This window comes from Anguilla rostrata, chromosome 11 (genome assembly GCF_018555375.3).
Source record: "Anguilla rostrata isolate EN2019 chromosome 11, ASM1855537v3, whole genome shotgun sequence".
Taxonomy (NCBI): Eukaryota; Metazoa; Chordata; class Actinopteri; order Anguilliformes; family Anguillidae; genus Anguilla; species Anguilla rostrata.
The window spans coordinates 26,488,929-26,503,055 of record NC_057943.1 but is presented as its reverse complement, the minus strand read 5'-3'; the positions used below and the strand labels follow the sequence as shown (position 1 = coordinate 26,503,055).

General features: G+C 50.2%; 1 protein-coding gene across 1 annotated transcript in view; it reads right to left on the bottom strand.

The window, feature by feature from the left end:
* The window catches only part of itga5 (integrin, alpha 5 (fibronectin receptor, alpha polypeptide)), a 46,610-nt gene that overhangs the window by 1,412 nt on the left and 31,071 nt on the right, over positions 1-14,127 (bottom strand). The window contains exons 19-29 of the mRNA XM_064299063.1: positions 11,655-11,722; positions 9,374-9,524; positions 8,878-8,970; positions 7,391-7,470; positions 7,002-7,082; positions 6,779-6,884; positions 6,384-6,542; positions 4,707-4,814; positions 1,753-1,866; positions 667-768; positions 280-402 (exon numbers count right to left, since the gene is read on the bottom strand). Of these exons, the coding sequence (XP_064155133.1) occupies positions 280-402; positions 667-768; positions 1,753-1,866; positions 4,707-4,814; positions 6,384-6,542; positions 6,779-6,884; positions 7,002-7,082; positions 7,391-7,470; positions 8,878-8,970; positions 9,374-9,524; positions 11,655-11,722 (1,185 nt within the window). The remainder of the gene's footprint in view (positions 1-279; positions 403-666; positions 769-1,752; positions 1,867-4,706; positions 4,815-6,383; positions 6,543-6,778; positions 6,885-7,001; positions 7,083-7,390; positions 7,471-8,877; positions 8,971-9,373; positions 9,525-11,654; positions 11,723-14,127) is intronic.

The following is a 14,127-nucleotide window of genomic DNA, read 5'->3' as shown; positions in this document are numbered from 1 at the left end:
ACAATGTAAGGATATTCTATGGTGCTGTATGTTCTGTGTATCTGTTGTCTACTTGGTCACCTATATATGATGTAACCAAGCAGAAAACAGATACATGGAACAAACAGCACCATACAAAATCCTCACATTGTGGTGTTGCATCTTCATTAACAGAAGCTTTATTAGTTTAATTAGCTTTGGTTAGCCCTTCCCCTTCCTCCTGGTGAAGCGGCAGCCAGTCTCCCAGTTAGACCCGGGCTTCCCTGACCGGCGAGCCACACGGGCGCTAGCAGTACTTACTTTGTACAGGACATAGATGAGCAGGGCGAGCAGAAGCAGCCCCGCCAGGATGGCCAGTATGATGATCCACAGGGGCACGGCGTACTGGCTGTCCGGCTTGCTCCACACCACCGGGGTCACCACCTGCCACAATGGACACAGCGTCACAATCGGCAACTGCCACCCCAACACAGTCACCACTGGCAACCACCACCCCACCACATCCCCAGGTATTTAAGTTTGAGCAAAACATTTAAAACAGTGTTTCTTTTTCCATTCCACCATTTCACAGACATCATTTTCTAAAATCGTCTTCGTAAAATAAAGACTACGCTGAATGTGAAAAAGGAGCACTGCAGTTAGATTGTATGCACCAAAGTGATCAGGAAGCGAAAAGAGGGGCGCCACCTTTTTGGATCCGCTGGGTGCCTCCTTGGGCAGGATGGCATAGGGCATCTTCTGCACGCTGTACCTGGCAGAGCACTCTAACACATACTGTTTGTATGGCCTCTGCAGAGAGAGAGAAAGGATGAATTAAATATGATTTAAATCATAGATAATTCTTTCATTATCTTCACCGATTAGATGTACCAACTCACCTGTTCACACCTAGCCTGATATCAGTGAGAAAGGGCCATTAAGATCCACACAATCAGTAAGCAAACAAGGGCAAAACAAGTTTTACTACCAAATGAGCATAGAGTATGAATCTGACATCCTTTGGCACGATTACATTAATGATCAGCAGATGGCAGTGTTTCCTCAGAGAACAGCTGGTCCAGAGCCCAGCCACTTCCATCAAATCACGCTGTGACATTCCAATCCTCTGACAACCCTCAGACCACAAGCTAATGAATTTTCAATGCACTCCCCACATACACGCGCACACACACATACACACACACACACACAAGCACACGCACATGCGCACGCGCACACACACATGCACAAGGCCTGGAATGGCAGCAGCGAGAGTGCGGTTCTGTCAACGCTCTCCTGCACAGAGGTGACCCTTGACCCCACAGCAGCACTTCAGCACCTCTCTCACCGCTTTGTATAGAGCCGCTGCCACGCCTTCAGCATTCAGACTGTTAATACTGACATTCAGCCATCTTAATGGAGCTACAGGGTCACTTATCCTTTTAAAGCCGCCCATTTATGGCTTTTCATCTTGAGAATTCTCTACTGACTCTTAGAAACCACAATTATATCCACAGGAATGGCAGCATCAGTCTACGGTACGGGCTGATGTACATGTAAAAACGTATTCACAAGTATATGTTCAAAAAGATTTAAAAATTCCTAAAAAAAAATTGAAATTTATGTCATAAATATAAATGCATTCTTCTCTTGCTCCTGCACCATGTTAGCTTAGTAAATGTAGTGATGATGATGCTGCCAAGAAACACAAAGCCTGACACCCATGTCCAGGGTAGTTTACCGGACTACGTTAAGAGTAGATACAGTAATTGCTCCAGCCATTTGCCCCCTCACCTCTATGAAGGTCTCAGCCCAAATTCGGGAGCGCACTTTCAGAATGGCACTGGTGCCCCTCTCCAGGAGTCCCACATTGCACTGCAGCACCCAGCATTCCACACTAGAGCAGGACTGGAGGGCAGAAGGAGGGAACACAAACACGCGGAAAATTACGGTCAGTTCTGTTACAGCATAGACCCCATTTCACCCAGAACGTTCCGAAGACAACCAACCTCAGACCCACCCCACACATTTTCCCACATTCATTTGGATTTATGTTGACATGAATGCCACAATAACAGAATTAATACAGATAGCAATTGACCCCCTTAAAGGTGAAAGATCACAATTGATTAGAATGTTCTTAACTGAACATTCCAATGCTGGTGTAACAATCACTACTGGTCACTGAATGTTCTAGAACACTGGCCTGGAATTTTGTATTATGTATTTAATAAATTTTTTGGTAAAACTGGATATTTCCTGCCATGCAAACAAAACCCTGCTTGAAATCCTTGAATGATTAAAGAGAGAGAGAGAAAGGAGGAGGGGAGAACTAGGAAGACTAAGAGAGGGACAGAGATGTGGGGGTAAGGAAGAGACTGAGAGGAAACAGCAATCAGCAGTTTCGTGTTCTGGACCAAAAAAAAAATAAAATAAAACAAGGTCCCCAATGTCATCCATCTCGAGGGGGCTGCTTCAAATTAAGGAAGCCTGAGGGAATGTCATGAGACTGTAAAAGTTTACAGGCAGGCACAGCTATCTAAATGCCTCGCCACCAAGAAAGCAGGCAGTTTTTTAAAGTGTTTTTTTCTTTTTTTTACAGGGCCGCAGGAATACGCGCTCTTAATCATGCCCTCCCTCGTAACGCCACCTCTTGCAGACTAAACACTTCTAACGCGCTGTGAGTAAGCAGACCACCCCTGGACCGTGCGGCACGTCAAACCCCCCACCCCCCCACCCCCACCCCCACCCCCGCGAGGTTAAATCACCGCAGGGAAAATGTAACCCGGCGGATTCCTGAGAGGACAGTCAGACGAGCAGGACTCCCTGGAGCTGGCAGAGAGAGCTTTATAAGGGAGTACAGACCTGCCAGGCACTGAGCTTTATAAGGGAGTACAGACCTGCCAGGCACTGAGCTTTATAAGGGAGTACAGACCTGCCAGGCACTGAGCTTTATAAGGGTGTACAGACCTGCCAGGCACTGAGCTTTATAAGGGTGTACAGACCTGCCAGGCACTGGGCTTTATAAGGGTGTACAGACCTGCCAGGCACTGGGCTTTATAAGGGTGTACAGACCTGCCAGGCACTGAGCTTTATAAGGGTGTACAGACCTGCCAGGCACTGAGCTTTAAGGTACAGACCTGCAGGCACTGAGCTTTATAAGGAGTACAGACCTGCCAGGCACTGGGCTTTATAAGGGTGTACAGACCTGCCAGGCACTGAGCTTTATAAGGGTGTACAGACCTGCCAGGCACTGAGCTTTATAAGGGTGTACAGACCTGCCAGGCACTGGGGCTTTATAAGGGGTACAGACTGCAGCACTGAGCTTTAGGGAGTACAGACGCCAGGCACTGGGCTTTATAAGGGTGTACAGACCTGCCAGGCACTGAGCTTTATAAGGGTGTGCAGACCTGCCAGGCACTGAGCTTTATAAGGGTGTACAGACCTGCCAGGCACTGGGCTTTATAAGGGAGTACAGACCTGCCAGGCACTGGGCTTTATAAGGGTGTACAGACCTGCCAGGCATAAGGATGTAAGGATTCTGGAGCAGGCTGCCTGTCAGCCAGTCAGTTTAGGGTAGAAGGATTCTGCAGTAGGAGGCCTGTCAGGACACTGTGCGACGTGAAGCCTGGGGAATGGTTTTTTTACAGTCCACCGCCAACCGCGCTTCGGCCTGGGGGCCTGCCTGCCCTCAGTACTCCCAGGGGGAGGGTAGTTAGCAGGGTCGCTCAGTGCAGCAGGAACACCAAGAGGTGTGTTACTGCATAACTTGTTCTTATAAGGCCACGGCTGTGTGGCGCTGCAGTAAATGAGGCTGGCGTCCAGCCTGGCGATCAGCTGCTCCTGTGGCGGTCATGTTGTCTGGGGCCGCAGCCCAGGGACGACCCCTCAAGGGCCGGGGCTCAGCCGGTCTCCAAATATCACCCCAAAACGAGCCCTACGACACCAAACATCATCCAAAATACTCCCAATGAAGGGAGCCCAATACGACTGGCTGCCTGCTTGGCGAGGGGCTGGCACATCTGATTGCACACCCAGGAGTTCTGAATGGGGTTCATGGCCGGTTAAAGACAGCAGGCCCCAAAAACAGAGCGCCTTTTCAGACAGGCAGGAGGACGGCCACCTGCGGCCGCTCGGGTGAAGGGGGCCACTGTCTTCCGCAGCACAGCGGCCCCCGCTAATGACAGCCGCGCACATGGAAGATTAGAGGGCCCGTCGCAGCGGACGAGCGGCAAGGGCCCCCGGTGCTAATGAAACTAATGACTGACGACCTGACAACTGACAACCAGCACCCGACCTGGACCCCGCCCCCCAATCCTCCCATGTATAATAACACACCTGGTCCCCAACCTCCAATGTATGCCCCCCTGAACCACTCCCCTATAATTGCACTGTACCCCTATGACTCAAACAGGGTTATTCGGGGCCGGCTCCTCGGTTCAGGAAGCCTCAGGCACAACCGAGGAGAATTACACACATCCATCCACACCATAAAAGCAGAGCAGACTGCGTCTCCCTGCATCCCTCCCCCCAGACTGCTTATCTTCTTTGTCATCATCAGAATTTCACTCCAGTGACTCAGTCGCTCGTATATAGTAATGACTTGCATGCTCAACTCATCAATCACTTGACATCAATTGTTTGTGTTAACTATTCCCTGCTTCTCTTCCTCCTGCTCTCCCACACTCCATGCTCTCTCTTTCTCCACTGCCTTCACCCCTGCTTTCCTCAGTCTTTCCCCCTCTCACCAGGTTTCCTGGTTCGGCCAGCTGATTCTTGTTGGCGTCCCTCCTCTCGATGTGGTGGGCCGGGTTGGGCGTCTGCAGGGGCGGCTGCTCAGTGGGTGACTGCTGGAGCTGTGGAGGCAAGAAACACTTTCAGCCCTCCAGTACAGACACATGCATCACTGACCAACGGTCTGGACCAGACACATGCAACACTGACCTACGGTCTGGACCAGACACATGCAACACAGACCAACGGTCTGGATCAGACACATGCAACACTGACCAACGGTCTGGACCAGACACATGCAACACTGACCAACGGTCTGGACCAGACACACATGACAACACCACAGACACGACACGGTCTGGACCAGACAAATGCAACACTGACCAACGGTCTGGACCAGACACATGCAACACTGACCAATGGTCTGGACCAGACACAGGCTGCACTGACCAACGGTCTGGATGAGACACAGGCAACACTGACCAACAGTCTGGACCAGACACAGGCAACACTGACCAACAGTCTGGACCAGACACATTACCCAACAGTCCACACCAGACAGACAACACCAATTAACCACCAGCTGACCAACCACCAGACAAGATAAAACAAGAACAACACAATGGGTTCAGACCAGTCTGTGATATTTGCACCCATTTTGACAGACACATCAGGTCACAGCACTGCAAAGTCATCCAACACACACCCTCTCAAGCAGAAAGTCCAGCAGGCACTACTCCTGTTACAGCCACAGATGACAGCTCTCAGCGAGATGTCTCCAACGTCACACATGGCCAGTTAAAGCTCAGAGCGAAACCACAGTAATTGAGCCAGAGCCAAAACCCAAGAGCAATTATGACCGGAGGCAGGAAGCTTCGCCAGAACCCCCTGGATTAATTAAAATGGCAACGCTGACAATTAAGGGTGTCATTAATCTCCAAGTGACTCATGAACCACGAAGCGCATCCGTGTGACGGAACAGGCTTTTTCAGAAAGCCCCGGAGCTTCGCAAATAGTGGCCGTAGCCACGCCCCTTTCCGCGTGTGCGCGCGTGCCCGTCATGCGCGTTTTGCTCCACGCAGCTGGTTGAGGGGTACAGAACTAGGTCAGCAGCAAACAACAAAAACAGTAAACTATGAAATGAAAGAGGAGATTGGCAAAGGTCTGTATTCCATCAATGTTTGTCCTTAATTTTGAATTGCAAATAAATGAAAGGGTCCCGTTAATATTGTTCACAAAAATAGCTTAGCAAGTGAATTTCAGTGATGGCTGAACTTCACAAGCTGAAGTTTGTAACATTTGAATTTGATGGTCAAAGTTCAGGACAAAGAACATTGGATAGGTCTATATTTTTGTTCCCCTAGCATGTGACTCAAATGGAAGACACTGGAAAATCCACCCCTGCCACCCCGCTTCAGCCACAGGCCACATGCGTCCTGAAACCTATAGTTCAAACGGAAACCTATAGTTCAAGCATTTTAAATTCTGGGAAATTACATGTTCTGATTAACACTGTGAATTTTGCGAGACGACGCAAGCTTTCTCAAATCAGTCAGCACAGATCTTCCCCTGAAGACCACACAGCCTGCTGTTACTAGCCTCTTGTTCTGTTTGTCGGACGCCATTACGGCTCTGAGGCAGAGACAGTGACGCTAAGCGTAAGACCCAGGGCAGGTCCGGGAGGTCCTCACCTTGAGGTGCTGGGGGTTGATGATCCGGTCGGTGGAGCAGTTGAGGGGCCCAACGGTGGTCACCTCCAACGGGTACATGAGCCATTGAGCCTTGACTCTCATTGGACAGTGCAGCTCCAGGAGGGTGTGGCTTATCATGCTCGGCCCGTTGTTCACCAACTAGGAGAGAGAGAAGGAGAGAGGGAGGAGAAAACGGAGACAGAAGACGCTTAAGTTAAAAGGTCTTTTAGGATTTGAGTTCCTATCTCCAATGAGAGGATTGATCTCTATTTCACGCACAGAAGAGATTTGAGTTCCTATCTCCTCAGAGAGGATCTCCATTTTATGCACAGAGGGGATTTAAGCCCTTATGTCCTTAGAGAGGACCTCTATTTCACTCAGAGGGGATCTCCTACCTCATACACATGCTGAACTGGAGGCCCGACATCCTGCTCCAACTGCGGCCTCTTGGTTGCTTTCCAGTTTTGCGGGGGAAAGATGACCTTGTCTGGGTGAGACACACTTCAGACAGAGAAAGAGAGAGAGAGCATGAGAGCAGAAAGCATGGAGACTCACACACAGGTGCGCACTCGTGTGGAAAGTTCTGGAAATGGAGTGTACCGGTGTTCCTGGACTCACCCCTGCAGAATGACATCAGCCGCCACGGCCACCTCCAGCTTGTATGGCACAAGCTCGCTCTGTGAGTTATTCTCATTTTTACTGCGGGGGGATAGAGAGAAACATATGCTTAACTCAGGCTATCATTGTTTACCTTTGTTAGGGCACAGAAGCGTTATTCCATAAGAGCACTGCAGTTCTGAGGAGAACACTGAATACGGCAGTGCAGGAACACTATGAAACAAATCAATTACATAAAATACCAGCGAATCTGAAATGTACAATAAAACTGAAAGCATACACAAATAGTAAAATTACGTTATCTGTTGATTTTTAGACTGAATATTTTGCTGTGCAGATGACAGGTGATGAGGTGTTATTGTGGGTGCGGCATGGGGGCGGGCCTTCACCTGCGTATCTGGAGCTCAAACTGCACCGTCTTGCGCGTGTCCTGTAGGCGTGGCACAGTGAAACGAAGCCCCGCCCACAGCTGCAGAGACATAACGAATCAGCGTCAGGGGGTCGGCACAGAACAGAGAGACAGAGAGAGACGGGCAGAGACGTGCAGCTTGTAAATGGTCTCAAGTGGTAGCATCCGTCGGCCTGCTATCGTGCGTGAATAAGTGAAATACTGCATAGTTAACTGCTACAGCCTCTCTGTGTACTCTGCTTACTGTAAAACACACAGAGAAAATCCCACTGAGATGGGTTCTGTACAAAATACAGCTCTGACTGGGAAATGAGAGAGAAAGAGAAACAGATAAAGGGAGAGAAAGACACAAAGATACACAGTGATTGGACACGAACATTTTAATTGCAGAGTGAGAACTCCCATCAAAACTCTACTCCCGGTCCAACGCACCCCCGTTTCTCAGCTGGGCTCCCCGAGCCCCCCGGACCCCTGCCCCCTCCCACACAGCTGCCACACACCTGGGAAGGCCCAGACAGCCGGGGGAGGGGGGGAGGGGGACTGTGGGATTTTGGTCGCTTTTCTTAATTGCCTTTTAATGCCGTTTATATTTCCTCCTAAAACCAGAAGCATCTACGCAGCAGTCAATCCTAAATCCGAAGAAACGTGAACCCAATTATTTGAACGCAATTTTAGTGCGGTTCCACGCACCCGCACGTATAAAACAAAATGCCACACATAAACGTTCAGTTTCTCTCATTCTTTGGTCTGAAACTGCTTAATGCTAATCCAAACAGTGCTGCCTGTCTGTGTTGAGACCCATAACACTGAGGGGTCGTTTGAGGGAAAACCATCTGAAATGCTGTTACACAGCTGCAGGTTTCTGTGTGTCAAGGCCAGTGTCTGTATATTATCAGCCACTTAACCCTCTGACATCAAACAGCACAAGCTGTATGTACAAGTGTGCTAAAGAGAAATATTTGCCATTTCAAAAGAGCAGCCCCCTCTGCCCCACCCCAGAGCTCTCATACCAGCCGTAAGCAGACACATTAAACCTGCAGCCCGCCCCTTTGTCAAAGCTTCCTGCAAGGGGGGGGTCTCCGCCAGAGAACGAGAGGGAACAGAGAGCAACTTCCTGTTCCCCTGCTGGGAACTTCCTGTGTCTCTAAAAGCTGGTTGACACATGTAAAAAGCTGTTTCTTCCTGTCCCGTTCGACGCCTGCCCCCCCTCCCCTTACCCCCTCCCAAAAAAAAAAAGCCTGTCCTAGAGACAAAAAACATGGGCTTCTTTGAACTGGAAACAGAGCTTGCTTATATATTACTCCCACAATAATCTATAACGAAATCCCTGTTTGTAAATACAGAGAGAAAGAGAGGAATAAATAGACAGAGAGAGGGGAGCAGCGGGATGGAGAGGGAGGGACAGAGAGAGAGAGAGAGTGAGAGAGAGAGAAGAGGACAGAGAGAAAGACATATCCAGATCCTTACGCTTGTGCCAGACTTCATGGGGTTGCCAAGGTCACAGCTGAGATAGCGGGTCTGGTTCTCAGTCTCATAACTGCAGGTCAGCTGGGCCAGGCTCTGAGACACACACAATTACACATGCAGCAGATGAGAGAGGGTCCAGCACAAGAGAACATAAAAATCAACCAATCACTGTCCGGTCCCACCACAATGACCTCACATTACATTCATTTAGCAGACTCACTTCTCCAGAGCCACTTAGAGTATGACAAAACATAAGTGGAACCACCAGGGTTACATGAGTAACACCTGGCTAAGAACACTCCCACTGCATGCGAGCGCCTTATTACAGGCACTCTATGACTTTACCTTCATTCATCTCATATACTTTGATTCACTACAATCCCGTCTAAATCATAAGTGAAGTTCTGCTCTTCCCTCTGAGCCCGCACGTACGTGAGGAACACGGGGACAGTGTGGGCGGGGCCGGCGGACGGCGCGGTCGCCGCGGCAGCCTCACCTCGTTGTTGCGCGCGATCCCGCTGTAGTCGGCCTCGGGCGGCAGCACCACGTACAGCTCCGCCTCGTACGCCCCGCCCTCGCCCTCGTTCCTGGCGTTGAACGTGAGGGTCAGCGCGTTGTCGTCGCCCAGGAAGACTTCCTTTTTGTCACTGCGCCCCCCCAAAAAATAGAATGAATAAAAATTAAAGACTGAACAGGTACCAAAAACAAACAACTGAATCTAATGGCTGCAGCCTCGTCACAAACTGACATGGGCAGAAACTCTGTAGAAAGCATTTAAAAAGACAGATATACAGTTAAAAAAAAAACGTATCAGCATTTTGTTAGTCTACAAAAACAGGCACTGACTGAAAGAAAACTGAAAACACCATCGATTCTCTCAACAGGTGCTTCTATTTAAGCCGCTGCTGCAGTCGATTAGACCGAGAAAGTAAAAGAAGAACATAAACAGATGACCCCAGAGCAGCCGAGCCCCCGGCCTGCACCCCACACCTGAGAAAAGATCTGTGAAATGCACAGATAACGACAGCAGGCCCTGGACCAGGTGGGGGTACCGCAGCCCCCGTCTCTGTAAATTTTGGAGAACCAGCTTTGAGCACAAAGCGCATTTTCGGCACGGTGGCTCTCATATCTCTCCCCCCCCTCCCCCCCCCCAGGTTTTCCGCTGCTTATACCCTGTAAATCCACCGCTGGGACTCAACCCAAAACACATCAGTATGATTTGCTTCAGGAACAACCCCCCTCCCCCCCCCCCGCCGCCTGCACTTTTCCATTGTAGCAATAAAGTCATACATGTGACAGAGAGCAGCACCGTGGAGCACCGCCCTCTTTCCCCCTCCCCCCCCCTCCGCCCTCCCTTTTCCCCCTCTATCCTCCTTTCCCTCCGCAGCTCGGAAACACAATGAGAAATTCCTCGCGAGGGCCACACAGACGATTCCAATTACAGCCGGGGCCGAGGAAGCCGCACAGTCAACATTCCCAACGCTGGGAACGCCGCGCTCCGAGGAAGGGCCCGCGGATCCGGCCAACGCGGCGCAATTTCAAACAAAACAACCAGGAAGAACAATGCGAGCCCGCTGCAAACAAACCGACAACAGCGCTGTTCTCTTCATCAAAATGAACAAGGCTAAATCCCCCCCTCCCGCCTCGCTCTCACAAGTTCTCAAGAAATGTTTTGACCCTGCCCCCTCCCTCCCCACCCCCACTTCTTGTGGGTGTGCTTTTCGGAACATCCTCAGTCACATGGCATAATTCAGAAAATGTAGACAAAGATATTGCTGCTACTTTTAAAGTGTAGAGTGCAAGATACCATTGGGAGTCTTTAAAAAAAACATTTTCTGTGAAGGAATAGTCTGATCCAGTTCTGACAGGGCCAAATTAAACAACATACCATTAATACAGCAATTAAACTGATTTTTATTGTTGTTGTATGGAAGAGTTGCAGCCCAACCCAAACAAATAAACAATACAAGGAAACTGGCAGGTTGGAAAGATGCTTGTGCCGGTATTTTAGAATAAATGTACACTGATTTCTTCAAAGAAAGTGTGCCAAAGTTCTACAAGGGCTACACTGCAGCCAAAAGTTTCTGTGATGCTCATTTCCCTTTCATTTATCAAAATAAATTCCTTAATCTCAATTTCCTCCATCTTCAGCTATCCTGACACTGCCTCCACTCCCCCACCCCATACCCTGCAGACTGGGCTCTCAATCTGCAGCCCAGGAGGGTCACAGTGTCTACAGGTTTAACTCCAGTCCCGGAGGGCCGCAGTCTCTGCAGGTTAACATCCAGGAGTGCAAACTCTTCAACCAATCAATGATTTAAATTATGCACTTAAAAAAAAAAGTTCTGAAACACCTCAAGACCCACCAGACACTACAACTCCCTAAGACTTGGGTTTGAGGTCCCTGCTGTTGACCAAGTTTTCTTCCCGATTTCACCATGAATGTCTGTAAATAAGAAGCACAACTCAGACTGAAGATGGGCGGCCGTACGCATCGGCGCTGAGCACGACGGGGATCACAGCAGCCTTTTAATCTGCGTTGACGTAGCGGTTCGTCAGGCCCCGCCTGCAGGAGCCCCCATTTCTCATTAGCACGGGAGGAGGTGGGCGTGGCGCTCCCTGCGGCCGTCCAGATGGGACGCGACCCGTCCCGCGGGACTACCCAGGGGACCGGAGCCCAGAGCCCCACTGCAGCGGGACGCGCTTCCCGACCAAAACATGCCCCGGGTATAAATAGACCCTGAGATTAGTGATAAAGAGAAGGCGCACAGACTCACCCGTGCACCGTCAGCTTCAGATCAGGGACGCAGATGTTGTCTTCTCCGCAGTCCAGCAAAATCTGGGCCTGTAAGACGAGAAAGAGACGCTCAAACGCAGTCGAGCAGGCAGCGATGGAGCCAGGCCTGGAGAGGACCCGTCTCACAAAACCGGCTCCAAAGGAGAATTTACACAAAGACAGAGAAGGATCTAGAAATTAATCATGAAGGGAAGGAAATATGAGAAAAGGTCCCATCTGCACGTGCGCATTCACAAACGCACGCACGCACGCACGCACGCACACACACTCCTCTAGGGGCCCCCTGGACCCATCAGTGCCCGGGGGAAAGCTTTCCCTGTAACACCCCCTTAACTCCACCCCCTGCACGAAGGCTAGTAACAGTAACCAGGTCTGGCAGAATTTATCATTTGTGACAATCGCCACCAGCACTTTTGTGAAGACGCGAGCGCTTTCTAAGGATGGTGATTCCCGTCAGAATCAGTCTGCTCACACCGCCTGCGTTCCTGCACTTAGCGCTGCTGGACCTCAGGACTACTTCAGGCGAAACATCTTTAGCGGTACACTACAACAGACAGACCTCTAGATTACCTTCAGTTATGCTTACCATGGAAACCAAAGGCTAAAGACCGATTTGGTGGTAAAATAATAAAATATTCTTAGGCCAATGAGATTAGAGACAGTTAACTCAACATTTTAAATAACCATGTTCATGGAAAAGATTGAGAGGACAAGATTTTTGAACAGAAAAATGAAAAGCATGTAGCAGGACTGATGCCCGTAACGGACTGTACCAGGACAGAATCCTTTCAGCGGCCAGGGAACGTGCAAGAATTCCAAACTCATTCGGCTTGTTTACTTCCACACTCAAATCCAGGGGCACCGCACATCAAAAGCAGATCAAAGCAGCTACATTCAGTCCTTACACCATGTCCAACAAGGGGAACAAAATAACACAGAACCTGCATGCTCCCTCGTTTTTTCACCGAACACCGCATACGCTGAAAAATGAGACGGTAAAAGGGAAAAATGCGAAACAGACATGAACATGAACTGTGACGCCGCGTAGCATTACAGAATCTGAGTTTGGAGGGGGGGGGGGTAATCCAGCCACCCTCCGAAACGCTGACCTGGGCCAGAAGCGCTCCCGGCAAAGCCACGGGCACGCTCAGCGCCATCCACATGACAGGGGACCGCGCACGCACCCCGCGCACGCACCACGCACACGCACCCCGCGCACGCACCCCGCACACGCACCACGCACACGCACCCCGCGCACGCACCCCGCGCACGCACCCCGCGCACGCACCCCGCGCTCACCACACGCGACACCACCACCCAGCATGCCCCAAAGCGCACTGATCACACAGGAGAGAGCGACAGAGAGGGTGGGGGGGCTATGGGTCTGCAGGACAGACTGCAGGAAAGAGGACAGAGAGCAACCGGGAGGCTTCCCCAGCGAACACCCTCTCGTCTGTAATTGCGTCCCTGCGCGATGCACTCCATGACGATAAATATAAAATGAAAGAGAAATCCCAAAGAGGCAACCCCGCAGTGAGGGGGGGGGGAAGAGAATCTGCGGGAAAAAGCCGTATCAAAGCTCTGTGCTCCTCTGTAATTAAAGGCAGCGAATCTAATTGGGGACGAGGAGGAAACTTCCACCACCGGCTTGGTCGCCCTCACTCTCTAAAGCCCGCTCACAGCGTTTTGGAGAGGGACTAAGTTTGTCCTCGCGGCTATGAACAGGACATGTTCCATTTCGATGGAGTCACTGGGACCGTTGTTAAACCAAAAGGCATTCCCGTATATCCATCCAAAATGGCCGTTCAGAGAAAGCCCTATTGTATATATACAACAGTAGCTGGGACTGTGGAACCATTGACATTAATATTCTAGTAAGTTCAAGTAGGGTCATTTTTAGTGTGCTACACACTTCAAAAAGCTATTCTCGCTAGTGAATTACATATGCGTCAATTTAACGAAAGACAACATAACAGAGTGTTAAAAGTTCAAAAATAGCGCGTGATTTTTGTCATTCTCTTGAGCAGTGGCCTTGTAGGCCTGTGAATGACAGGTCTGTAGGAAAGCAAATTAAATAATTAATGAATAAAATTTTGTGTTTGCATGTCAATGAGATTGTGCACCTGGGTGTATGTTTGCATGTGTGTGTGTGTGTGTGTGCCTGTGCGCGCATGTCTGTGTGTGTGTGTGTGTGTGTATGTATGTGCGTGTGTGTGAGCACCTGTGTCTGTCTTTGCGTGTGCATGTGCGTTGTGTGCGCTTGTGTATGTACGTGTGTGTCTGAAAATCCTCTAGGATTATCGGAGAGCTCTGTGAACAGCCCATCGTTGCGGTGCATGTGGAGACAGGCGGCCGCATGTGCTGCAGATTACGCTGGGAAAGCCTTCTGACGCCGGGCACCCACCGCACGCGTCGCGTAAGCGTCGCGTAAACAGCAGGGCGAAGCAGCACGA